At 53.7% G+C, this 23,954-nt stretch overlaps 13 protein-coding genes across 13 annotated transcripts; 5 read left to right on the forward strand and 8 right to left on the reverse strand.

The window, feature by feature from the left end:
• Positions 1–815: 815 nt before the first annotated feature.
• J4E79_004323 (uncharacterized protein) lies at positions 816–2,092 on the reverse strand (the record flags this gene model as incomplete). The annotated part of the gene is made up of 3 exons (XM_049353210.1): positions 816–1,167; positions 1,227–1,944; positions 1,999–2,092. 3 exons carry the CDS (start codon positions 2,090–2,092, stop codon positions 816–818), a joined length of 1,164 nt encoding a protein of 387 aa, XP_049212589.1.
• A 484-nt stretch (positions 2,093–2,576) lies between these two features.
• Positions 2,577–3,767, reverse strand: J4E79_004324 (uncharacterized protein; the record flags this gene model as incomplete). Its single annotated transcript, XM_049353211.1, has 1 exon — positions 2,577–3,767. One exon carries the CDS (start codon positions 3,765–3,767, stop codon positions 2,577–2,579), a length of 1,191 nt encoding a protein of 396 aa, XP_049212590.1.
• A 734-nt stretch (positions 3,768–4,501) lies between these two features.
• Positions 4,502–5,731, reverse strand: J4E79_004325 (uncharacterized protein; the record flags this gene model as incomplete). The annotated part of the gene is made up of 1 exon (XM_049353212.1): positions 4,502–5,731. The coding sequence occupies one exon, from the start codon at positions 5,729–5,731 to the stop codon at positions 4,502–4,504; it is 1,230 nt and encodes a 409-aa protein (XP_049212591.1).
• A 214-nt stretch (positions 5,732–5,945) lies between these two features.
• On the forward strand, positions 5,946–6,327 carry J4E79_004326 (uncharacterized protein; the record flags this gene model as incomplete). The annotated part of the gene is made up of 3 exons (XM_049353213.1): positions 5,946–5,968; positions 6,019–6,201; positions 6,255–6,327. 3 exons carry the CDS (start codon positions 5,946–5,948, stop codon positions 6,325–6,327), a joined length of 279 nt encoding a protein of 92 aa, XP_049212592.1.
• Positions 6,328–6,366: 39 nt separating this feature from the next.
• Positions 6,367–7,541, reverse strand: J4E79_004327 (uncharacterized protein; the record flags this gene model as incomplete). Its single annotated transcript, XM_049353214.1, has 3 exons — positions 6,367–7,106; positions 7,228–7,425; positions 7,475–7,541. The coding sequence occupies 3 exons, from the start codon at positions 7,539–7,541 to the stop codon at positions 6,367–6,369; spliced, it is 1,005 nt and encodes a 334-aa protein (XP_049212593.1).
• Positions 7,542–7,901: 360 nt separating this feature from the next.
• J4E79_004328 (uncharacterized protein) lies at positions 7,902–9,781 on the forward strand (the record flags this gene model as incomplete). The annotated part of the gene is made up of 4 exons (XM_049353215.1): positions 7,902–7,942; positions 8,133–8,711; positions 8,757–9,300; positions 9,350–9,781. The coding sequence occupies 4 exons, from the start codon at positions 7,902–7,904 to the stop codon at positions 9,779–9,781; spliced, it is 1,596 nt and encodes a 531-aa protein (XP_049212594.1).
• A 699-nt stretch (positions 9,782–10,480) lies between these two features.
• Positions 10,481–11,580, reverse strand: J4E79_004329 (uncharacterized protein; the record flags this gene model as incomplete). The annotated part of the gene is made up of 2 exons (XM_049353216.1): positions 10,481–10,686; positions 10,734–11,580. The coding sequence occupies 2 exons, from the start codon at positions 11,578–11,580 to the stop codon at positions 10,481–10,483; spliced, it is 1,053 nt and encodes a 350-aa protein (XP_049212595.1).
• Positions 11,581–12,117: 537 nt separating this feature from the next.
• J4E79_004330 (uncharacterized protein) lies at positions 12,118–12,553 on the reverse strand (the record flags this gene model as incomplete). Its single annotated transcript, XM_049353217.1, has 3 exons — positions 12,118–12,244; positions 12,324–12,409; positions 12,455–12,553. The coding sequence occupies 3 exons, from the start codon at positions 12,551–12,553 to the stop codon at positions 12,118–12,120; spliced, it is 312 nt and encodes a 103-aa protein (XP_049212596.1).
• Positions 12,554–13,318: 765 nt separating this feature from the next.
• J4E79_004331 (uncharacterized protein) lies at positions 13,319–15,262 on the reverse strand (the record flags this gene model as incomplete). Its single annotated transcript, XM_049353218.1, has 1 exon — positions 13,319–15,262. One exon carries the CDS (start codon positions 15,260–15,262, stop codon positions 13,319–13,321), a length of 1,944 nt encoding a protein of 647 aa, XP_049212597.1.
• A 1,776-nt stretch (positions 15,263–17,038) lies between these two features.
• On the forward strand, positions 17,039–18,096 carry J4E79_004332 (uncharacterized protein; the record flags this gene model as incomplete). The annotated part of the gene is made up of 2 exons (XM_049353219.1): positions 17,039–17,667; positions 17,718–18,096. 2 exons carry the CDS (start codon positions 17,039–17,041, stop codon positions 18,094–18,096), a joined length of 1,008 nt encoding a protein of 335 aa, XP_049212598.1.
• A 1,082-nt stretch (positions 18,097–19,178) lies between these two features.
• Positions 19,179–19,575, forward strand: J4E79_004333 (uncharacterized protein; the record flags this gene model as incomplete). Its single annotated transcript, XM_049353220.1, has 3 exons — positions 19,179–19,316; positions 19,394–19,456; positions 19,519–19,575. 3 exons carry the CDS (start codon positions 19,179–19,181, stop codon positions 19,573–19,575), a joined length of 258 nt encoding a protein of 85 aa, XP_049212599.1.
• A 237-nt stretch (positions 19,576–19,812) lies between these two features.
• Positions 19,813–21,459, reverse strand: J4E79_004334 (uncharacterized protein; the record flags this gene model as incomplete). Its single annotated transcript, XM_049353221.1, has 4 exons — positions 19,813–20,479; positions 20,531–20,985; positions 21,078–21,214; positions 21,339–21,459. The coding sequence occupies 4 exons, from the start codon at positions 21,457–21,459 to the stop codon at positions 19,813–19,815; spliced, it is 1,380 nt and encodes a 459-aa protein (XP_049212600.1).
• A 720-nt stretch (positions 21,460–22,179) lies between these two features.
• On the forward strand, positions 22,180–23,864 carry J4E79_004335 (uncharacterized protein; the record flags this gene model as incomplete). Its single annotated transcript, XM_049353222.1, has 2 exons — positions 22,180–23,517; positions 23,670–23,864. The coding sequence occupies 2 exons, from the start codon at positions 22,180–22,182 to the stop codon at positions 23,862–23,864; spliced, it is 1,533 nt and encodes a 510-aa protein (XP_049212601.1).
• Positions 23,865–23,954: the final 90 nt, after the last annotated feature.

A 23,954-nucleotide genomic window follows, 5' to 3' on the forward strand; every position in this document is an offset into this window, starting at 1 on the left:
GAAGAAAGTGTAGAAGACTGGAAGTCAAGTCAGCAGCAGAACTGAAGTATACACCCGCCCACTCAGCCCACTGCCTTTGCCTGAGGACGGGAGGAAGCGGGGCTGTGGATAGAACAGTCGTGACGCCACGTGGTTCTCTTACTCCAATACTGTGAGCACAATGTCGGGATTTCCGGCTTGACCAACGGTTCTAGGCGGGGTGTTACTATGAAGCGGCAGGTCAACCTTGGCCCCGGGAAGGTCTGCTCGTACCGCCAATGCGTACGTCCAACGTACAGTGTGGTTCCCTTCGCCCTCCGCACCGAGGCCGATCGCTCGCGGCTATCCCAACTGTCCTTCATCGGAGGTGTCGTTGCCTCGCATTACGGTAGGATCGGGAATACTGTTGGCGTCTAGTGAGCGATCTCACCCGCTTCTCCGTGAGGCCGTGAGTGGTGTGAGCAAGCAGCAGCAGCGACAGCGGAGCTACACTGTGTGAGGAAGGAGCTACTTTCTTCCTAGCGAACGCTTCGTTTTGCCTACTACAGCACAGCTCATCAGAGCATTACCAAAATGCATGTGTGACCCGGGCGGCTACAATGGTCTAGGGACGTGAAGCATTCGTGATGATATATTGATGTAGACGCCAGAATAGCGTGTGGTTTCCTGACTTGTGAGGCGCGAGACGCGTTTCTATCCAGCACCGGCCATCCTTGGCACACATGTGACGTCATCCATCAGTCTAATCCACCGAACTCCTCGCGACAAAGGCCAAGCATGCAGTTCGCAACGTCTCCATCTTCCCGTCCGACAGCACCAAGGGCTCCCCTAAATGTCTAGTTGGTGTTCCGTCCATCTTCCTCAGGCGCTGAGCGCTTCTTGCCTCGAGTTTCTGGGACCAACACCGGGATATCCTTCCATGATCCGTTCTCTGCTGCCTCAAAGTCCAGAGAGTTGCGAAGGCCGCGGATTTGATCGAAACATTCGGGGGACAGGTCACCCGACATGTCGACGCTTGCCATCCGGAGCGAACGATCATTGAGCAGCAGCTGCAGACGCTTGCTGTCCTCCGGCGCGACGATAAGACGATGCAGAAGCTCGCAAGATAACGCAAACACGTTCCCCACAATTGTGTGGAACGGAGGGATGACATCCGGAGGGTTGGCGACTTCATCGATGCACATGCGCCTGTGGGAGATTAGTAGTGTGCAAGAAGTCTCGGTCATGTCCGTAAAGTAGATACTCACCGAATGTCGACCACAGACATCGCTGCGCCAAGGTGAGACGCGATTGTGTCTTTGGTGACGTGATCGAACCAGAACCTGACGCGCTCGTCCATCGTACGAAGCAGCAACGGGATCATCTTTGCTTGTTCGCATGCTCGGCGATTCAGGAGCGTCGTAACGTCGACGGCGCAACGGGGCGGGTTAGCCATGAGCTCTTCGCAAAGGTCGCGTGTTCGTGCCAAACGGACTTTCCCAACACCACGTGCTTTTTCGTGTGCCTTTTTAGCCTTGTTGAATGCGACGGTGTATGTGTCGACCCAGACTTGCTCACTCGATGCAGTGGCATCGAGTATTGCCTGGCGTTTGGCGGCGCGACGAGTAATGGCGCCCTCATCCTCATTTGCAACCGCAAAATCACAGATGCGCGCCTCGATGGCGAAATTGTGTTGATACGTGAGAAAGTCGGACGTGCTGACCTTGCCGCGAGCGAACTTGTAGATGAAGGAGCCTGTGCCGAACTTCTCGACAAAGAGGTCGCTCTTCATCCTACGAAAGGTCTTTGCGGCGGTGGCTGTTTTGGCAGCGTCGACGTGCAATCCCACCACAGTGGCCAAGAAACCATTGGGAACAGTGCCATAGTACGCCGCGATGACTCTTCCGACCTTCTTGGCGTTGGCCATGCTGACTTCCACCTTTGGAATGCCAGTGCTAATGCCGCTGCCTGGAGTACCTGCAGTGACTGCGGATATACAGTCAGTATTCGTAGATCGAACGGAGACGAAAGGAAGCTTACCGCGTTGTTCCTGTTCGTCCAGCTCTGTGTAGAGTGTCGACATAGGAGCCTCGCAGTTTATCTCCATGACAGGTACTATACCGAAGTCGGCCATGTTGAGGATTGTGTTTTAGTCGATGCTGAGTTATGAACGATGTCGAGTGTGGTGTAGGAGACTGGGAGATAGGTCGGTAACGAGGTTGAGTATATACCCGTCGATCAGACCTGCTACCTTTACCTGAAGGTGAGAGAAGGCGTCGTAGTGGTGGGCACGTGGTCGCACGTGCTGGTTTTACCTCGCCAACGAAATTCGAGTGTGGTCTGGAAACATATTGCGTTGTTTACATCTTCATCTCATTCCACAAAGAAGCTAATACACGCCCGCATGTAACATGCGGGAGACTACATAACCTGTACTTCCTCAATTGATCACAGGCAGATGTTCCTCGGAAGTCTACTACGTTATCGTCTACATGGATATGCCAACATCTGAAAAGACTGCGAAGACCTCATGATGTCATAGTACTAGCCAGATTGTACAGATAATGCTCTAAATGAGGAAAACAGTCGATGTTCCGCTAAAATCTTGACGATTCGGGCTATTGTTCATCTGAATCTTCTTCCTCCTCTTCCTCTTCCTCTTCTTCTTCTTCCGACTCCTCCTCTTCCGACTCCGACTCAGTCCAATCCTCCTCGCCTGTTGACGAATCCCACGGCTCAGGCGACGCAGAAGAGCGACTTTCCTCCGCATCAGTGGCGCCCTCGCCATCTTCTTCCTCAGTGCTCAGCTCCAGCTCTGAACTGTTAATATCGCCATCTTCGTATTTCCGCCTCAACTTCAGTCGCCTCTGATTCTTCTTTACCCAAAGCCTATGATCTTCCTTTTTTTGTTCCCGCGCTTGCTCTTCTTCTCTCTCCCGTCTCCTAATTGCTTCCGCTTGTCTGACCCGAAATTCTTCATCTTCCCTCCTCCTACGAGCCATGAACGCTTTCTGTTCACGCTCCTTGTGTTCCTTCGTGTTTTGTATCGCATTCCAAGTCACCCTTTTCGCTTGCCCATTTGCGAGCTCCTCTACGGAACCCATGTCGCATTGCATCCTCATGTACCCATTTCCTGCGAACCACATCTTGATTTCCCGACATCGACTCGATGTTTTTACGACAATGGGCTCGAGTGAAGCCTCCTGTGGCCAGTCAAACGGTTTGAAATCTCCTTTGATCTGTCTGGGTCCAACGATAGTGCCATAAGTTTCCGGGCGGCCACAGTGGCAGTCCATGAAATCCACTTCTGCGTCAGGATCATGAAACTCGATCCATTGATTTACGCAAAACTGTTTAAATTCCATGTTGTCGATATTCCAGAGCAGGAATTCCGTAAAGACTTCGCTTGAGAAAAGACTCCACTTGCCGTGCTTGACGTAAGGGTTGTAAATGCCCGGGGCGGGCTTGCCTTCTTCCAACGTCTTTTTGAGCGACGCGAACGCTGCGCTGACTTGTGCGTCGCGCTCCATTACTTCTTTGATATGATCGACATTTAGTTCGCGAATGATGTTTTCGGGGTCGCCGCGAGGAACACCACCAATCTTCCAATGCACATCAAGTCGACGGCGGAGTGGCACTCGTTCCATTGCTTCAATATACCTGGTAATCTCTGCTCTGGCTTCTCTCAAGCCGTCGGGCACGGGATCAGGCGGCGGGTCTTCTGGTTCAATTTTGATCTTCTTGTGCGCTCGTACAGAGGCCTCAGTGGACCTCTCATGACGAGCAGTCGCGGTGCGCTTTGGTGGCATGTTTGTTGGCGATTTTGTGTTTCCAGAGAAGGGTTCCTACTTCTCCGCACCCGACGTGGAAGTGTTGGGCCTTTTTTGTGCCGCGCGAGAGGAGTTGCAAGGATGCGCGCCGCCACCGACCCAGCAATCCTTGCAGTGCCTAGATAGTCGCTATCTACCAGGACTGAAACTACTTCGGAATGCGAGAGATGGTTTAGGGAATCTGGATTGTGGGCTCTGTTGTTCTCTTCGCGCAGATCCTATGACGATGCAATTGCAGCTATTACGAGTTGAACATCGCCAAGGTAGGGTAAGTTGAATACGTCACGGTCGCCAGTTTGATCTCTTGTGATCCGTGCTCCTCCCTACGAAAGGCATAGTTTGAGCTGGAGTATTCCTGGGCGAAAGTTACAGATCATCACATTCCAGCTCTGAATCATAACCGAAAATACAAGCAATGGGTATTGTGATGCAGCGTTTCGTTTGTATTGTACACATTGCGGATCATCATGATATCCTCATGTCACATATGATACATGCGCAGTGCTCGCAGGGCGCGCGGTCCTGAACCCTCGACGTAGCAAAACGTGGGGTAAGTCTTCCCCTCCTCTCCGGCCTTCTTCCGACACGGTTCTTTTTCCTGCCCCCCTGCGCTATCATGAATCTGTACAAGCGAAGAGTATGCCGTCCATCCATGCCATGCATGCCAAAAGTATATCCCTACAACTCCAAAAGTGGGGTTGATGCCGCGTATCTTACACAATGACCTCTCCGTGGTCGACGTGGTTCGGCCGCCACTTGCTCGTATCCAATTCGCCCTCCATGCTGCTTGGGACGGTGACCTCGACCGGCTTGTATAGGTACCATGCCTTCAATGCTGCTGCCGCTGCTCTTGTCTTGGCCTCATCTAATGAACTGCCTGATCCCTCTCCTAGCTTGTCCTTTCCGCTGTATACCCCAACCACGAACACAGGATGTCTGCTTAGACGACCAGTTTCTGAGATCAATCGGGCGACCGGTGGCTCGAAGCCCTCTCGTGCGCATAACCGTGAAAGATCGCGTGTCGGCATTCTGAAGTCGAAAATCGTGCTGATGTCGAGATGTCGGCTCAGGAAGTGGTCACGGAAAAAGCGCTTGACGAGCGGGGAGCCCAGGTGTACGTGTAATGCGCCGATGAGTGCTCGGACGAAGGACTGTGCTGCCTCTTCCAGTGGTACCGGTGTGCTTTGTAGCGCGTGCGGGCTGGGTGCGGCATTGTCGGAGCCAAATTCGTCTGTCTTCATGATCTTGTGTGTGGTGGTAATATTCCACTTCCAGGGTGCTTGCCGCCTCAACTCTGCTGGGAGGGCATCGCCCGACTGTATCCTCTTGAATTGTAATAAGCCAGGGTCGACTTCACCACCCGGCTCCGCCGCCGCCTCGATACCCCATTCGCTTGCGATTGTGGTCAACGCTCTCGGTCCGATGTATGCCTCTGTTGCGGCGAAGACGACGTCCATTGGCAGGCGTGGGTAGTTGCACAGAAGCCACTCGGAAGTGTAGTAGCCCAGCAGCTGGCGTCCAAGTATTGATAGCGAGGCATTATTGAAGGCGGGGTTTGGGTCGGCGGAGGGGTGGATGAGGGTTCGTGCGAGAACCGGGAGGGGGAAGCGAGGTGGGAGAGATAATCGACTGCGGAGGGCGTATAATTTTGTCGAACGTTCGGCGGCACTGGGATGTGGAGATGGGAGGCTCTCGAGCGGCAGACGCCTTCTTGGTCTGGGTGTTGACGTTGACGGTGTGGCAGAGTTTGCGGCAATCTCGAGTTCCAATTCACCGTCGTCCGGAATTGCTACCGTGCTCTGGAACCGAGCCTGTGTCCGGTGGCTATGAGGTATAATGCTTCTCCGCACGTTCTTTGCCGCTGTGTATGGGCACGAGGGCCGGCGTGGCGAGGGTGCACCCAGCAATTGCGAGGCGCATCGCGATATGGGTATCCGCTTCATTAAGACAAAATGTAGGAGAAGACGGCAGCAGGATCAGGAGAGGCGGAGTCGGCAGCAGCAGCAATTGGCCGGTCGTGTGTTCACACAGGTCATGATCGCGACTGCCAAAGAATTTCCGCCAAGCGTCGGGGCCCGTGCTAGCCCTCCCATGCGACAGCGACCTCAGGGCAGCTCCGCAACAGCAACCCCACGAACCCGCACAACCACCTTTACAATGGGCGGAGGAGGAAAGATCCCGTATGAGAAGTCCGCCAATTGCTTTCCAACGCAGAGTTGACGTCAACTAGATACCCCAAGCACGTCTGGTCGCCGGCCGGTGGTTGGTACGCCCAACCCGCCAACTGGAAAGCCAACACGGCCGTCGTAGGCCTCGCCCTCGGCAGCATCGTCGGCATGGCCTGGATGCTCAGCGCAAACCGCGAGTACCGCGACAAGATGCCCGAACGCCACCGATTCTTCCCCAGCCGATAGTACGACATACACGGATATCTTCTGATCAGACTTGGAAGCTAACGACAGACAGCTGGACCAAACAGATCCGGGAACACGAGCGGAAACAAGACCAGAGCATCATCGAGAAGACTCTTGAGGGTTAGATTGGTTATGAGGTGGAGGGCAGGGAACAGCGGCTGCGACTATGGCTGTACATAACTAGCCAGGCGCTGCTTGAAATCTGAAAGCCTATCTTCGACGCGAACCCCGTTCCATGTCTCCCCGTCTGCTGCTTGTGAGAGAACGGGCATACCAACTTGCTCAATGGCGAAGCTCGCCGAAACGGATCCCCAGATCGCAGCCTCCTCGAGATGTCCTGGTACCCGAACCAGGCCGATTGCCAGTCCACCGAGAAAGCTGTTGCCTCCTCCTGTAGGATCTTCCACTTTCTCTGCTGACTGGTGGTACGCAGGCATCCATTTGCGCAACCCATTGCCTAACCCTTTGCGCATAACCAGGCAACCGTCTTTCCCACAACGCACGACGACCCCACCATTGCCATTACCCACACCACTGTCTAGCCACTGACCGCATAGCTCTTCGATTGTTCGGAAATCCACATGATCCTTCCCGTCGGTGTTCTTGCCAAAGAAGCCGCCAAGTTCCCCGTGGTTCGGACTGACAATGTCGACATGCTTTAGCGCCTTCAGGCAATTATCGTACTCTTCAGGCGTACAAAGATCAGGAACAGGCTCCCAGATGAATACCGGGCGAGGTGTATTGGCCGAATTAGGATGTTGGTTGCGTAATGCGATGATGTTCTCAACCAGGTCGATGCAACGTAGCGGAGAACAGATCAGGTGAAACGACTTGGACCACAACAGGTCTGTATCCCTCAGATCCTCATGATCCACGCGTAACTTCGGTGTCAAGTATCGAAAGGCTTCGTCAGAGTGGTTAAACATGTGATCACTCACAAACTAGACACAGACACTCACCTCGATGCTCGCTTTCACCAGTATATCCATTCCAACCTCGCGTAGTCAGCCGGTTGGGCGTCTCACGTATCAGTGCACCTGTCTTCCATTGTGCAATAAAGTCGCGCAGTTCAGGTGGGAAGTCAGACCCGCAGTCTACAATCCAACCCACAGACTCTGATTGTGGCGGCGGGGAGAAGATGCGTGCGCCTAATGCGGAATATGATCCAGCTCCGCCAACGATGTCTTTGACTGGCGGCTTTGGTGGGGGAAACTCGATCTCATCTTGACAAGTTCAGTGGCTTGCCTGTGTTGAATAATATCTGACGCATACCGATGATAAACATTCCCAGCGTGCAGAAGTCGATCTTGCCATAGTTGTCGTGTGCTGCGTCGGCCATGTTGAATGTTTCCATGTCGCCTTGTGTAGATCGCAAGGTTGATAGTATGCCGCTGACGTGCATGTCTCGAACGGACCAGGCTTGGCTGCAGACGGCTAGCGCAACGTGGGCAGCCGTGGCCATGCGCCGGGGAGAGCTGACCCAGTGAGGTTCTGCCTGCAATTGTGCTTTTCCAATTAAATATCTCCGACAGTCCTCGTATTCCTATTATCGAGAGCTTGGGTTGCTGGATCACGGCCTCTCTCTACTCCGAACCAGCCAAATCGCGTCGCACGAGCTGCAGGTTGCCGCGGCTGCCCCTTCCCCGAGCATTCAAGATACCTGTCCTACCTTGCAAACGCTGCGACGTGCCTTCTCCACATGGCGAACAACATGAATAACCTGACGACGCTGATCAAGCGGTAAGTACCTTCCGTCCGAGACTGTCACCTACTAGCACCCGAACCTATTACCCTACAACACTCTGCGCATCCCGCATCCTCCATGAAACGACCCCACGATGGCTCCCAGGCCCGAACAAGCACACATCCTCGGTCGACAGGGGCAAATACAGCTCGCAGCAGACAATGTACTGACGAACATGGTCCGCAGGCTCGAAGCTGCCACCTCGCGTCTCGAAGACATCGCGAGCACCTCCCTACCCAGCAGCGGCGATGGAGCTGCCAGCCTCAATGGAGCGTCCACCGAGGCTACTCCAGGCGTCACCGCGGCCAACACAAGTGCCAGCACCCCCAAACTCGTCGCGGAAAGCGCACCACCGGCGATTGAGGCATTCGATGAGCTGGTCAGCTCGGACCTGAAGAACTGGCTGGACCTGAGCAGCAAGCTGGGAAGCGTCATTGAGGGCCAGTCCAAAGCAGTCGAGGGCGCATTCGCTGCCCAGCGCCAGTTCCTCTTCATCGCGAACAAGGCCAAGAAGCCCGACGACCGCACTCTCATGGAGCTGCTCAAGGACCTCCAGGCGAGCATGGAGAAGACGGACGAGTTCCGACAGAGCAACCGCGACCCTGCGCTCAAGGACTCCGTCTCCATGGTCGCCGATGGTGTTGGATCGCTTGGGTGGGTGACAATTGGCCAGGGCGGAGGCATGAAGCCCCATGAGCACATCAACGAGCTGTTCGGCGGAGCTCAGATGTACGGCAACAAAGTGCTTAAGGAGTACCGGGACAAGTAAGACTTCTACCGTTCTACGCGAGCAAGCACTAACAACTCCAGGCCCGACGGTGAAGCCCACGTCAAGTGGGTGCAGGCCTACTACAAGCTGTTCAAGGCTCTCGCTGAATACGCAAAGAAGCACCACGCTACAGGTGTAGCCTGGAACAGCAACGGCATCGACGCCAAAGATGCCGCAAAGGAAATCTCCTCGGCACCTCTCTCTGGCGCGTCCAACATTCCTCCACCACCACCCGCTCCTCCGGCAGGAGGCGTCCCAGCACCGCCTGGTCCTCCACCGCCACCAGGCCCACCGCCGCCACCAGGTGCTGCACCTGTGGCTAAGAAGGCCGCACCCGACATGAACGCTGTTTTTGGCGATCTCAACAAGGGCTCAGATGTTACAAAGGGGCTTAAGAAGGTTGACCCAAGCCAGATGACGCATAAGAACCCATCATTGCGAGCAGGCGCATCGGTCCCTACACGAAGCGACAGCAACGACAGTCTCAGGAGTAAGAGTCCTGCGCCGCCCAAGGCGAAGAAGCCCGAGAGCATGCGGACGAAGAAGCCACCGAAGAAGGAGCTGGACGGAAACAAGTGGATAATAGTATGTATCCTTGTTGAAGAAGGTAGACTCATGACTGACACACCCATAGGACAACTTCGACTCCCCAGGCGAGACACTCGAAATCGACGCTGAGATTAACCACTCCATCCTCATCTCGCGCTGCAAAAACACCACCATCCGCATCAACGGCAAAGCTAACGCCCTCTCGCTCGACAACTCCTCCCGCACATCCCTCATCATCGACTCGCTAGTCAGTTCCGTAGACGTCATCAAGTGCCCCAACTTCGCGCTCCAAGTCCTCGGCACCCTCCCCACCATCCTCCTCGACCAAGTTGACGGCGCAACCGTATACCTATCCAAGGACTCGCTGGCAACCGAGGTCTTCACCAGCAAGTGCAGTAGTATCAACATCAACCTGCCGACCGAAGATGACTACGCTGAGAACCCGTTGCCGGAGCAGATCAGGAGCTACGTCAAGGATGGTAAGCTTGTTAGTGAGATCGTGGAACATGCTGGGTAGACGGTGTCTTCTGGTGTGCTGTGCTCTCGCGAATAGGCATCTTGGATATCCGCTGCGTTGCGTGGGTGTGACTGCTACTTGATTTGCATAGCTAGCTTGGCTGGTGCGGACGGAGTGGGTAGCTTCGCGTCTGTAGGATAGATCTGTATAGACCGTTATTACTACACATGCAAATGGCCTTTTCTCTCGATGGGCTCGAGTGCAGGAACTTCTTCCCTTGTGATACTAGTGAAGTCGTCATACTCATCCGGGAACATAGTCGTGACAGCTGACACCATAGTAGTCTGCTTCATCAGCCTGGAGATATCGATGTTATCAACGGCAACGTGTGGACAGGTAGTAGACATTGTGTGCTTCCGCATGCATCGTCAGCTCTACAACATGATCATCATCATCAGTGGCATGTCAACGGCAAGAGCTTGGAGAAGAGCAAATTTCATTGGTGGCAGCAGTTATACATAACGAGTACAACATGTTCATGAAAGAGAAGGGCGATAACATCGTGATGTAGCATGCTTAACAACGTCATGCTGCCCTGCGTCAACATCCCATCCACCACACCGAACGGTCATGCGAAGTTGTCCACCAGTGTCAATGAAGGCCAAGATCCGATGTTGCTTTCGATTGGCGAAGATATTGCTCCGCCGATGCTCCTAACTGGCGAAGCCATTGCCACGCCAGCGCAAGCGCGAGCGGGGTTCATGAGTATAAGGCGTTGATCACTCTCATCAATCGCTCACGATTGTCGTCGATCCAGTCCTCGTCGAGATCCCAGGCGTCTATCATGCCACAGTCCAAGAAAGTGCCAACATGATCCGAAAGGGTAAGGTCATGTTCTGAGGCGTGCTCAGTGTAGTCACGGACGAATGAAAGTCCTAGCTCAAGTAGCTCCATTTTGTCCGTACCTGGGTGTGTCAATAAGAATACACCAGAAGGATCATTTGTTACTCACACGAGTCTTGGAGGGAGTCATAGGACGGGGCAAGTGGGCTCATTTCTTCGTCTTGGGTGGCGGGCGTCGACTGAGTACTCGCATCGACCATGCGGGTCTCATCCTCGTTGACATAGACACGGACGTGTGGAGCTCTGAGGCCATGTGCAACGGGAACAGTGGGAGTGCCGAGCTTCTCTTCAATAGTGTGATCGGGACGAAGGCGCTTCGTTGGACGTGAGTTGTCATCAGGGACAGCAGCAGTTGGCCGCATCACTGACGGTACCATTGTACCACCAGCGGCAGGCTCTTCGGTGATGCCTCCAGACCGACGACCGCTGCAAGAGATGGCGCCAGTACTCAGCATGTTCTTGACGCAATTGCCAACGAACCTGCCCATCGCGGTAGTCAGATCGGAATCAGCGACCTTGGAGATCTCAGCGTGTGTGTCCTCGAAGAGTGGCTTTGTGAAGTAGCGTAGAGCAGCAATGGAGAGTGTGGTTTCGCTGTGAAAGATCGGCGGCTTATCCAGTCGGTCCACAAACCGTTTGATGAAGTCTTTTTGAAGGGGCACGAGTGACTCAGCTGCTGCCGATGTCATTACACCGGCAGTTCTAGGCTCCCAAGGGTTGACGTTGCGGGAGGACGACATTGGAAGACGAGCGAGCAGATACGGACGAGATTGAATGAAGTTGAAAGCAAGCAGGATGCGAAGCAAAGTAGCGAAAGTGGAAATGTCTCTTGATCGCAGTGTGGGTGGGTGGAAGTGGATGCGAAGAGAAGCCCATGAGAGGTACGGGGAGCTTCTGATGTACCTGAGTGCTTGCTGCGGCTTTGGTGGGTGACCATTGTTTACCGACGCGTCCATGATGTCAGATCCTGTACGGATGTCGCGTCTGCGTCCTGGGGAAGGAGCCACGGTCTGACCCCGTCTACACCCAAAAAACGTCTCCGTGTCAACCACAACGTTCCAGTGCGCGCTCACTTGAAGGCGATTTCGTGCATACATCCATATCGTCAGACTGTTCGAGTCTATGCGTCTCTTCAAGAGCCGAGCGTATTTCGCACGTCCATCCGCTCTTTCCCTGATCGTCAGATATTCGCACGACCTGGAGGGAAGGAATTGATGACAAGAATGTAGACGACGCAAGTGCCAGCGAGCACTCTACTTCACTATTCACACCAAGTTCACATCGTTTAGTTGTTGAAACCTTTTGTTGCACTCAATTGATGTGTTCTCTGTCTTCGACTTCTCTCAGTTCCGCCGTCCTTGCTTATCCTGCTTCAACCTCCTGAATAGATGCCTAGGTGAGACCTGAATAAGACCTGAGCGGGGCTTGAGCAGGTCTTGGGTACAAGTCTCACTCAGGCTTCGTTCAAGTCATATCTAGATGATATTATAGCTCTACTCAAGCGCCGGTACGGTCGGCTCCGCAGTCTTCTTGTATTCCTTGTACTCTCCAAAGTCGACAGAGGTGTCAAAGTCGACAAGCTCCTTCAACGGATCTGGGTAGCCAGCATCGACCTTGTAGCTATGGAATCGTCAGCCGTAAAGCCACGTCATTCTTTTGTGGTTGGTACCAGAAAAATGGTGCGTCCGCGCTAACAAACAAGACCTCAGCGCCGTCAGCCTCCTTCACCGCGTCCATGAACTCGTTGTACTTTGTGAAACTATCCTCTTCGTGACATAGAGAGACCTGTCAAAGTTAGTCACCTGTGTGTTATGCCCCTGGAAGACTCACTTGGAACAACATGCTGACTAGAAGCCGACCTTGTGCGTCTTCAGCGCCGGTAGACTTGGGAGTGGCGCGCTTTCGGGGTGCAGGTGTGCGGTCGGCCATTGCGGATGTGAATGGATTAAGGGTAGAGTTGGTTTTGAGTATTGGAATTTGATAGTGTTGCTATGGTGTCGGTGTCCATGCGCTTGATAAAGTGAGAGACAACGACTCTAGACTGCAACCGGTGTAGCGCCATGTAACACTAGGACACCTCTCCAGAAGTGAGAGGTTCTCTCTTGATCATCATATTCGTCTATCACGACCGCAAACGACTAATCTGTTTTGCGCCCGAACATGAAGCCAAGCGGATAGACGAGGACAGAACTTCATTGGGAATACTGGGGACATGTGAGTGATCTACAGAGTCAGAGAAAGACAAATTACTAGCGTTCAACGGTTGCGTGAATGGCGTCCTCTTAGCTAAAAGGTAACTTGTGATCATTGCTCTAGATGCTCGCTGGATGCCGCGCCGCTAATAAGTATGCTATGGAATGAGGAGCAAATGAAAAGAAAGAATTTACCAAGTGAATCATCCAAATGGGGTCGCAAGAAGGGGTATCAAAGGTCCGACCCAAATCCAGTACGGACAAGATATGAAGGAAATAAAGAAGGGCTCTTTGCCTATCGCCCATCATCGGCGTATTCTCGTTGAAGTCGTGTCTGAGGCGTTGTAGGGCTCCGTCTCATCCCGAGCTGTCAAGTTTCACACTCAACATTGGCTTCGGCATGACAATTGCCCGACAACCATCAAAGGCCGATGTCTAACATGTTTCGCCAAGTATCACCTCAGCGTAGGTCCATGCTTGACACGCTGTCCGAAGTTTCCGATTACCAACCACCCGCTGGTTCTAACCTGCGGGTCTGCGTCTGGAAATAACCATCGAAGACGCTTAGCTCCGGTTTACGCGGCGCGTGATGCTCCGAAATGTCGACCAGCGTCGCGGTCGTTGCACCGTTGACGCCGAGCGATGCTGCCGCTTGCCCACTGTAACCGCCGCCGTCCAAGCTACGTCGTCTTCCGCCTGTAGCTTTGCCGCTGTTTAGGCTGGCCAGCACAAAGCGCATCTTGATCCTCTCTTTCGGTCCCGGTAGGAGCATCTTCTCAATAATGGTCAGCCAGTCGGCTTCCGCTTTCAGCTGCCTGAGCTTCCTTCCAGACCCGATGAGTCCGTTTCGGAGGTTCGAGGTGGTGGCAGCGTGGAGCCGGTTTCGCCAACTTGCTACCCGGTCGAGATGTGCATGGTATGAGGCGTCCTGGGTGTTCGCAGCCCGGTACTGTGCAAACACTGATAGTGACTGGCCTTGTGCGACTGTCATCATCGACAAGAACACACAACCCAGCGAGAAAACGTCTGCCATTCTCTTACCACGTGAGACAATAGCCTCTGGTGCAGCGTAGACGTATGACTGGTCTTGGAAGTACGTGTGTAGCTGGTCCAGGCGCTGGGAGTTCGCCATTGTCGGACTGAACGTGTCGATGCTCTGCCCAATGTCGAATGGAGCAAGCAGAATGCGCGCACCATCAATCAGGATTTTGCGAGGCCGGATGCTACGATGACAAATGGACTGCGAATGGAGATATTCAAGAGCGGATGATAAGTCACCCATCCAGTCCACCAGCAACTTCGAGCGGTTTGGGTCGCTTCCAGGGAGCGCGAGGAAATCGTCCAGAGTGTATTGTGCTTTCTCTGTGAGAATGCCGACGTGACTCGGCTGAGCGTACGAGCAAAGCAACTTTGCAATGTTCTTGTGCTCATATTGCTTGAATTTGTTGATCTGGTCCAACAGCGCAGCTTTTTGAGCGGAGCGAGCAGTGACAAAGCGCTTTCGCACAAGCACACGATCCTCACTGCTACCTTGCATCTTAACCCAGTCGACGCTCTTCTCAGAATTGCGCGACGATCGAATGAGACTGATGTGCTGTAGTGGCACTGTTTCTCGTGCCGTGTAGTCAACATGTGCTCCCGTCAACGGTAGTTCCTTGGATGTGGCACGCCATTGTTCGTCGACGACCTTCCGCGCATTTCCTACGATTCCTTGAAGACGGTCCTCTGGGAATGGCAGGCTCTCATCTCGAAGGTCGAAGAAGGAAGCTTGGCGCCATGATGCGACATCGTCGCAAACGAACAAGAGGATTGCGAGCCTGGGGTTCGACAACGTCCACTGCCATATCTTCTTGACTAGGCCAGCGTCCCATCCTTGCTTTCGCACGAGCTCATAGAACCACCCGGAAAGAGACTGGCCTTGTGAAGATAAGATTGATGTGTTGATGTATCCGTTTACCAACGGAACAAGGGGAGCAGCAGGCTGTCGGTATGGGTTCATGGGTGACCCCGGGTAATCGCCATTCCTGAACGACTCACCAGAAGCTGAGGGAGGCGGTGACATGGGCGCAAATCCTGCTACCGGATTAATGACCCTTATTGGCTGGGGGGCGATGGGCTGGGGCGTTGTCGATCGGCTGGTGTATTGCGGGGTATGTTTTGGGCTGCCTTTGGGCGACGATGAGTCGGACGACTTGTTGGAATATGTCGAAGCTGGGCTGACCATTACGTTCGACCACGGGTTGTTGTTCGTTGTTGTGGGCGTTGTACTTCGGCTGGTGGCGGAAGAGGCGGACGAGACTGTTGGAGATGCGGTCTCGCGGTTGTTGTACCACGATTGATCATCGTCTCGGAGGTTGACCATGGATATGGTGTGCTGGAGACTGTATTGGGGTTTGGGATATTGCATCGCAGGCGTCCGCCACGGCGAGTTCGAGGCGTGCTGCATTGCGTACAGGTGGTCGGCGCGTGACCAACGAAGAGCGTCCTCGAGGAATGTTAGATGTTTGCAGCGACTGTGGACTTGCCTCGTGTGGTCTTGTGACGATGTGCAAAAACAAACAAAGAGAATGAGCGTAACAGAGCGAGAAACGTGAGAGCCTTGAAGGACGACTTGGGTCCAGGTGCCCTGGTCTGCAGATGAAGTACAGCGGGACCCTTCGGGCAGAGTCGACCGCTTACACTGTGACAAGCCCAAATAAGGCTGCCCCAAGTAGAGATCTAGAGGCTTTTGATGTGCTGGCAGTTAGTGCCCGCATTTTGCAACACATTAGTGGAGGATGACAATATATGGGCATAGGCAGTGGGTGTATGTGTTGGGCGAATGCACGCTGGGCACAAGCGCACCCATGTGGATTAGTTGTATGCAGGCGAACGTGGCCACCTCAGAGTCGCCTTCATTGTCAAAGGCGTATCGTGTGCATATGTTCGCAGCCCATACTTTCCCGTATGGTGCCAGATCATCGAGCAGTCTGATATGGAGCGCGCGATCCGTCCCGTACCCAGTAAGTGTGGTCGGCAGTGTGCCTGACTATGCGTGCGTTGCGCGACAAGGCCGCTAAGTTGCTGCAGGACTAAGACCACACGACGAGCAACGGACGCAGGACGCAGGACCTCTGTGCTCTGGTACACAGTGAATAACTATTGGCATAAAGGGAGATACCGCGGATATGCGCGTTGGGGTATTGGCCGGGTGGAGGTTGGGACACGAGGTTTCACAGCTCACCGTCTCTTCTCGGCACACGCACCGGGAACAACTAATGTCCGTGTGGCTTCGGGAGTGACGTGCTTCGACAGCAGCGAGGCGGCTGGGTCCGTTGGGCGGTATTGAAGATGCGGTCGATGTTGTACAGTTGTCCAGGTGTTGCGCCCCGGCGACCCGCCTGTATCAGCGCGAGTGTCGCAGCTCCTAGATGACAGCGGCCGCTACTCGTGTCAACATCGCCCGTTTCTGAGGAAGCACGCGCCGGAAGCCACACCGCAGGAGATTTTGCGATGCACCGATGGCGCAGCGGAGGCTGGTGCGATGGGAAACTCAGGACATCGGCTTCTGCACGGCTCGAGGGTGAAACCAAAAAGCCGGGAAAGGCGGCATCTGATGATGCTATTGGCTCGGAGGAAAGCATCACGTGCTCTGCTAGCGCACACCTGAAGCGCCCCTAGTTTTAGCATCGTTCCCCGACTCCAGACCTCAACACCAATTGTCTCAAGGGGCCCAGCATCGTCATGCCCAGTGCGCCCCCACTCCCGAACGGCTCGATCTCCAGGCCACAGCTTGGTTGGCTCCCACCAAATGCGGCTCTACTATGCTAAATTAAGCTTCTTCTTAGTCGCCTCGGGATCAACGCATAGAAATGTCTTGTGCCACCCGTCACAGCCTCAAGCAGAGTCCGTCTCAACTCTGTTATGGAGCATCAAGCCAGTCTTGGTGCTGCTTTTCGAGTCTGGTGCCCGACCTGAGTCACGCCATTTGCGAGCCGTTCTCGTCCGATCCACCCATTGCCGTGATTCGCACACCGCGTTTCTTCATGCTCGCGTGTTCGACTTTTCTAATTCGCTTTTGCTAATGACACTTCTAATGCCCGTTTCTTTTCAGCAGTGATTAGCTTTTGCTTCGTCGTTCTTTCTTCGCTCGCCACTTTCTTTCTCGTAAGCTGCTGGGCAGCCCGGCCACCTTCGCACTACCGACTTTAATTTTCCGGCGTCGACTAATACTACCTCGACCATGTTTTTCAAGAGCGCTTTCGTAGGCACTCTGCTTGCTGCTGGACACGCAACTGCCTTCAAGGGCCCCCAAGTGAACGCGCTTCTCGAGCCAGGCCAGGACGTGGAGGAGGTACTTCGGAGGGACGCAGAGCTCATGGCAACCCTTACGCAAAGACAAGATGCCAACTCTGCCGATACAGCACCGCTAGCATCGCTGACACCCGCGACTGGTGATGCGTCGGGTGTCGATCAAGCGAAGTGGGAGCAACAAACAAAGGAAGCATGTATGAGCACGCTCAGCAATCTCAACGGCCAAGCGTCGAACCCGAGTGGAATCGCCGTGTGCTACAACCTACCTTTCCTTGACAACAAGACGGGTGTCTTCCAGGCGGAGCTCCGAATGTATAATGTGTCAGCTCCCATCAACCCATGGGTTGGCGTTACCGCGGCCGATGTCAGCATGACACTTTCGTACCTCGGTGCGACTGTGCAGAACATGCAAGGCAACTTTACCAAGCGAGACCTCAGCTGGCCAGTCAGTGAGGGTATGCTGGTTGAGAGGCAGGACATCAACAGCATGACGGAACTCAAGGTCCTCATGTATGTCGGAAGGATTAATGAGAACCTGATGGGCTCAGCCATGACCCAGTACGTATCCCTCTTCGTCATTCATATTTCTGTCTCTAACATATTTGCAGAGAATCCCTCCAGCCCCTTCTCATCCCGCAAATCGACCTCGCTGCGCGAAACCCTGCAACCGGCCAGGACGTCGAAACCACTCTCTCTTCCCAGGAGGCATCATTCGTCAATGGTATCTTCTCCAAGGCAGGCAACGCTCCCACCAACGCAGATCCCCAAGCCGCAGCATCCGCATCCGCTGCCGTCTCCTCGGCCGCACCGTTCATCATCCCCGGAACTGCCTTGGCTTTCTTCCCAATCGGTTTGGTTGTCACATCCGTATGGGCGCTCTTCTTCTTCCTTGCCGTTGGATTCGGAACATACGGTCGCATCCAATACCGTGACCAATACAGGAGGCGTGTACGCGCCGAGTTGGCACGTGGCGTCCGCACCATCTAATACCCGACTTGGTGTCTCTGTTCATTGCTTCGCTATTTCTAAGAGCTAGTATCGGAAGTTTAGGCTACTATGAAGATTACGTTCGCTGCTATACCCCTTCCCTTTTACACCTTGTACATAATTCTGGTGGCGATGGAGCTAGCTCCTCCCACCATCTTCCCAGCAGCATCCCGGCGATGAGTCCCTACATGTTCTCAGCAACGCGATAGAAAAGCACATTCAAGCAAGTAAAACAATGGAAAACTCAGTATTGTCGAACATCTCTTGGCTTCCGCGTTACCCGTATCCTGTCATGTCTTTCACTCCAATTATCATCGAGTCCACGGTCGTAACCGTTAGTTAGGTCGTACACGGTACGCACGCGCTCCCGTCTAGATCAGCAGAGACCGCCTCTAGTCGACGCTGGCTTGATCGCCTCTTCCTTCTTTCTCGCGGCCTTGTAACCCAGCCTAATCGAGGTGTAGTCCGGTTTGGGTAGGTCCCAGTTCGTTTTGAGAGGTAAGTGGCTCGGATCAGCAGTGGCTTTCGACGATACTGCAAGCGCCCTACAATACGAGACTCGGCGGAGGCGAGCATGCTCTCGCTGTAAGATCATGGTGAGACTAGATTCAGACTAATTCGCTGCAGTGATTTCATTGACAAAAACCCAACTTCAATTGCTGCGCCGTGCTGGTTTACATGCGGATGACGATCACATACGTCTCTACCTCTCACTCAGCCATTGATTCTATCTTCAAGAGAGATTCTGACTTGAAGCGGAACCCGTCGAGGTCAAAACAGTACCGTTTGTGTCGTTGCCACGCGCCGCCACTCGGGCCCAGCGTAAAGTGCCTTCACCGGACCAACGAGTAACCACTCAACCCTTCAATTGCTGACACCCACCGATCAAGTCGAACAATCGCTATTAGCACATACTTTACACTCTTTAGCCCGTTGCGCGACAGTATTCTTCTCACACCTCACGCTCACTCAGCCATTTTACCGTCGCTCCCTCATCGTCAACATCAACAACTCGGCCCTCGACCCACACTCTTTTCAGACCCATCGAGATTCTAACGAGTAACAACAAGTTCTCAAGCAACATGAAGATCTTCGCTATCATCCTCGCGCTCGCCGCCACCATTGTGTCCGCCGCGCCCGCCGCCGACGAGGGCACCACGCTCGTGACCCGCGACGCAAACTGCGACTTCTGTTTGGAACGCTACAACTTCTGTCTCCAGGTAAGCGAAAGGTTATGGTGGCAATTTTTGTGCAATCCAGACTGACGAGGTGGTAGAACGGCCATACTGAGGGACAGGCCGGTTGCAAACAGACCTGCGTTGAGCATGTGTGCCACGTCTACCGCTACCAGGGCCACGAGGTATGTATTCATGTAACTCTGTAGGGTTGGTGTCCTGAATTCGGCTGACAATAGGGGAATAGTGCAAGGACTGCGGTGGCGATTTCGACAAATGCCGTGAGAAATCCCGATACGCCTAGGTGACGGACTGTTATACGAGACCGCGGGATTTCCGATACGTGCCAACATCATTTTCGATACGTAGAATGAAGTGTAGTATACACAGGAAGAATCTTGGGAGTCGCCTCGGGTTTGTGCATGGCGGTCATGGCTATTGAGTGTACATTGGATATGAATGAACCACTTTCGCTGCTGATGCGCCTTTTCACCCAAACTATGTGTCTTTATAATCGAATCGCAGATATCTAGATCACGACTCAAAGCTTTTCCTTCGCCACAGCCCACTCTCCCTTCTCCACCCTCTCACAAATTTCCTTGATAGTCTTGGCAGCCCACTCAAAGTCCGCCATCTCCAAGTACACCTGCCCACTCAACCTTGTCCACCAAACACCTCCATACCATTTCATCATAATGAAAGTACCATACTCTTCACAGCTCAGCCTCTCCATGAAGTCCCTGATCAGGTTGCCGACCTCTTCCTTATCGATGCCATTCTTAGTCGCGATGTCTTGCGCCAGAGACGGCGAAATCGGCAGGCGAACATTGGACAAACAACACTGTCCCAACGTACCAGTGCTGTTTTCCATGACTTCAGTGCCAAGAACGCCGGCAACGTGTTTACCCGCTTCACGGGCGAGCGTTTGGCAATAGTCCATGACGACAGCCTCGCCTCCGAGGGTTTCACGCCACTTCAAAGCTGCGGGTACGCACAAGTAGGGACTGTTATCGATGGTACCCACGAACTCGAAGTTGCTGACAAAGGGCGATTTATCCGGGCTGACGAACGCCGATTTTGGCATAGGTGAATCGACCTTTTCGCCCTTGGGTGTGAAGCCGTGGGATGTGGGAAGCGTACTGCGTATGATGTCTTGGTTTCGCTGGGCGACGTGGAAGATTGCGCAGCCGCGGGGGACGTGGAGCCATCTGTGCGGGATTAGTACATTTGGATATGCAGTGACGAGAGATAGGACTGACTTGTGGCAGTTGCTCACGAAGAAATCTGGGTCCAATGCACCCAAATCAATGTTCAAGTGGCCTACCCCATGGGCACCATCGATGCAGCTCATGACGCCAAGCTCCTTGCACTTTTGTGTCAAGCGCTCGAACGGCATCCTGACGCCGGGTGCACTAACCACCGTATCGAAGACTGCGATTCGCACTTTCCCACCTTTGCTCTCTACCTCTTTCACCTTCCTCTCAAACTCGGTTAGTAGCCAGTCGTCTTCTACGGGATAGGTGTATGCGATCTTGACACTCTCCGCGGGGGTAGTCTCAGTGACGTATGATACCGTCTTCTCGCAAGCTCCATAGATGGTGCTGAAGATGAGGATGTGCTCGCCAGGTTCAAAGACGATGTTGCGAAGAACGGTGTTTACGCCGGTACTGGCGTTGGGTACGAATACCAGGGTTGATGAAGGTGTGTTGAGCAGCTATAGCATTGTTAATGAGAGTAATTGGAGGCTTACTAGGTAGCTGTATGTGTCACAGATCTCCCGTATTGGTATCAAGATGAGTAACGTACCTTTGCCATAGCTTCCCGAGCCTCATCGAGATGAACAGGGTATCTGTATCTGATGAAGGGGTCTGGACGGCCTTCGCATTCATCCTGGAAATCGCGCATAGTGTCGCGGACCGCGCGAGGGATGGTACCGAAAGAGCCTGAGCACAATTAGCCTACGTATGGAGAGCATGTCTCGCCAAATATGTGTAAACAAATAAAGTCAATGGGATCATAGACCAATGCTGTTCACGGGTGGAAGGTAGAATGAGCGTATGGACATACCATGGTTCAAGTTCAAAAATCCCTTCTTGAAGCAGAACTCCTTCTCCCTTAGCTCCTTTCCGAACTTGACTCCATCCTTCGTCTTGACCTCCAGGGCGGCGTTGTTTGAGCTTGACGTCATAACTCAAATCGTTCGGACAATGTTGTTTGTATCATCGAAAGTCCAACGAGATACGTCTAGTTATATAGACATACAAGATGTGACTCAATGTTGTTGTGACTGTTTCCCTGATATCGCTTGGCGAATGAATCTGGGACCGCAGGGCGCATGTAACAAAGCGTCAGTGGGGAGCCATTGACCAATCAGGGTCGCTAGCGGATAGAAGCGGCGGGGATGTGGGGTAGGCACATACGAGGAGGAACATCATGACTGTTGAGTCCTGTGCAGTTCATGCCCGCTGCATAACTCTCGCCAACAGCGGCTGCAATGTTAAGTATCTCCGTCAGATCAGCCGGAACTTGGGGAGGAGACTGGATAGCTTGCCGCGAGTCATACTACCAGGGCCAAGGGCGAACAGCTCCGTGCCACGACACCTGATGTTCGAAAGGCAGCATTAGCATGCTGCGTGATGTGCAGCCTACACTTCGAGGTACAATATACATGCGTGCAAGTAGCCTCTTCGGAGAAAGAGCGCTGCAGTTCGGCCATATTTCCGTCCTATGACCGCTCGCGACGACTCAACACGCGGGCCGCGCTCGTTGGCTGCGTAGCTATCCCGCGCCACCTAGATACCTAGGTATTCCGGGGCAACATTTATGGATTCCTCATCTCCCAAGTACCATGCCCTGTTAAGACGTCCACTGCTAGTCGAACAATCAATATTCTCCAAAGTCCGCGATTATGAAACAACTCACATCATTCCCAACCATCGACGTCCTAGTAATAGGCGGAGGAAATGCGGGCTTCTCCGCTGCCACAGCTGCCTCAGACGCGGGAGCACGCCGCGTTGTTCTCATTGAGAAGGCACCAGAAGATTGGGCCGGAGGTAACAGCTACTTCACAGCAGGCGCCTTCCGCACCGTGCACAATGGCACCAGCGACCTCCTACCCATCGTCAACAACGTCGATACCGAAACAGCGAAACTCATAGACATGGAACCATACACCAAAGACGATTTCCAGAAAGACATGGATCGAGTATGCCTATGCCGTTCAGATCCCGACCTAAGCAAAGCGCTCATCTCAGAATCCAACGAAGCCGTAAAATGGCTTGCAAACAACGGTATCCGATACCAACTATCCTTCAACCGGCAAGCCTACAAAGTGAATGGCCGCTACAAATTCTGGGGCGGCATGGCCCTCAAGACGCAAGACGGGGGGAAAGGTCTCATTCAAGACCACCAAGCCTGCGCCCGCAGACACGGAATCGAAGTATACTACTCCACGCCTGCCAAACGCATCGTAACCTCTCCCTCGGGTACCATCACAGGCGTTGTCGTTGACTACAAGGGTATGTCTACACACATACCCACGAAGACCGTCATCCTAGCTGCCGGCGGCTTCGAAGCAAATCCACGCATGCGCGCCCAATATCTCGGTCCGTCCTGGGATCTCGCGCGCGTCCGCGGCACGCCCTTCAACACCGGCGAAGTCCTCGAGTACGCTATCCGCGACGTGGATGCGAAGCAAGCGGGGAATTGGTCTGGGTGCCATTCTACCTGCTGGGATGCTAACGCGCCTGCGAACAGCGGCGACCGGCTTATCTCGAATGAATTCACCAAGTCGGGATATCCGCTTGGCATTATGGTCAACACAGAGGGAAAAAGGTTTGTAGACGAGGGCATCGATATGCGGAATTACACGTATGCGAAGTTTGGACGTGCGATACATGGGCAGCCTGATGGGGTGGCGTGGCAGGTTTGGGATCAGAGGGTTGTGGGGTGGTTGAGGGAGGAGGAGTACAGGGATGAGAGGGTAGAGAAGGTTTGGGGGAAGACGGTTGAGGAGTTGGCGGGGAAGTTGGCGGGGGAGGGGGGGTTGACTGAGCCGGAGAGGTTTGTGGAGACGGTGAAGGAGTATAACGAGGCGGTTTATGCGGCGATGGCTGAGAATTCGAAGAGGAAGTGGGACCCGGCGGTAAAGGATGGGCTTACTACGCAGTCGTCTAAGAAGAAGCTGGAATTGGCGAAGTCGAACTGGGCGCTGCCACTTGATAAGGGCCCGTTTATGGCTGTCAAAGTATGCTGCGGCGTCACCTTCACGTTCGGGGGTCTAGCTGTCAATCCGGAAACTACAGCTGTTATATCGAACTCAGGAAAAGAGGTTACGGGGCTGTTTTGTGTTGGCGAGATGCTAGGTGGTTTGTTTTATGGCAATTATCCTGGAGGTAGTGGCTTGACTTCTGGGGCGGTATTTGGGAGGAGAGCTGGGACGGCAGCGGCGAGGTTGGCTGCCATTGGGGATACTACAATGTCCTCAAAGCGGCCGGCGATTCTATCACTTTTATAACAGGCAATGAGAAGTACGATTGCAGTTGGTATGCTCAGATACTGAATGTCAATACAAAGTTTCTAATGGCTATATAGTGGTCGTACTGCTGGGGTACTCCGTGCAAGCAGCAAGTGCTAAAAAAAAAGACCGTCATGGCGACCTTGTACCGTACGACCCGTCAAAAA

This window comes from Alternaria viburni (assembly GCF_023758015.1).
Source record: "Alternaria viburni strain BMP 2772 chromosome Unknown scaffold_7, whole genome shotgun sequence".
NCBI lineage: Eukaryota > Fungi > Ascomycota > Dothideomycetes > Pleosporales > Pleosporaceae > Alternaria > Alternaria viburni.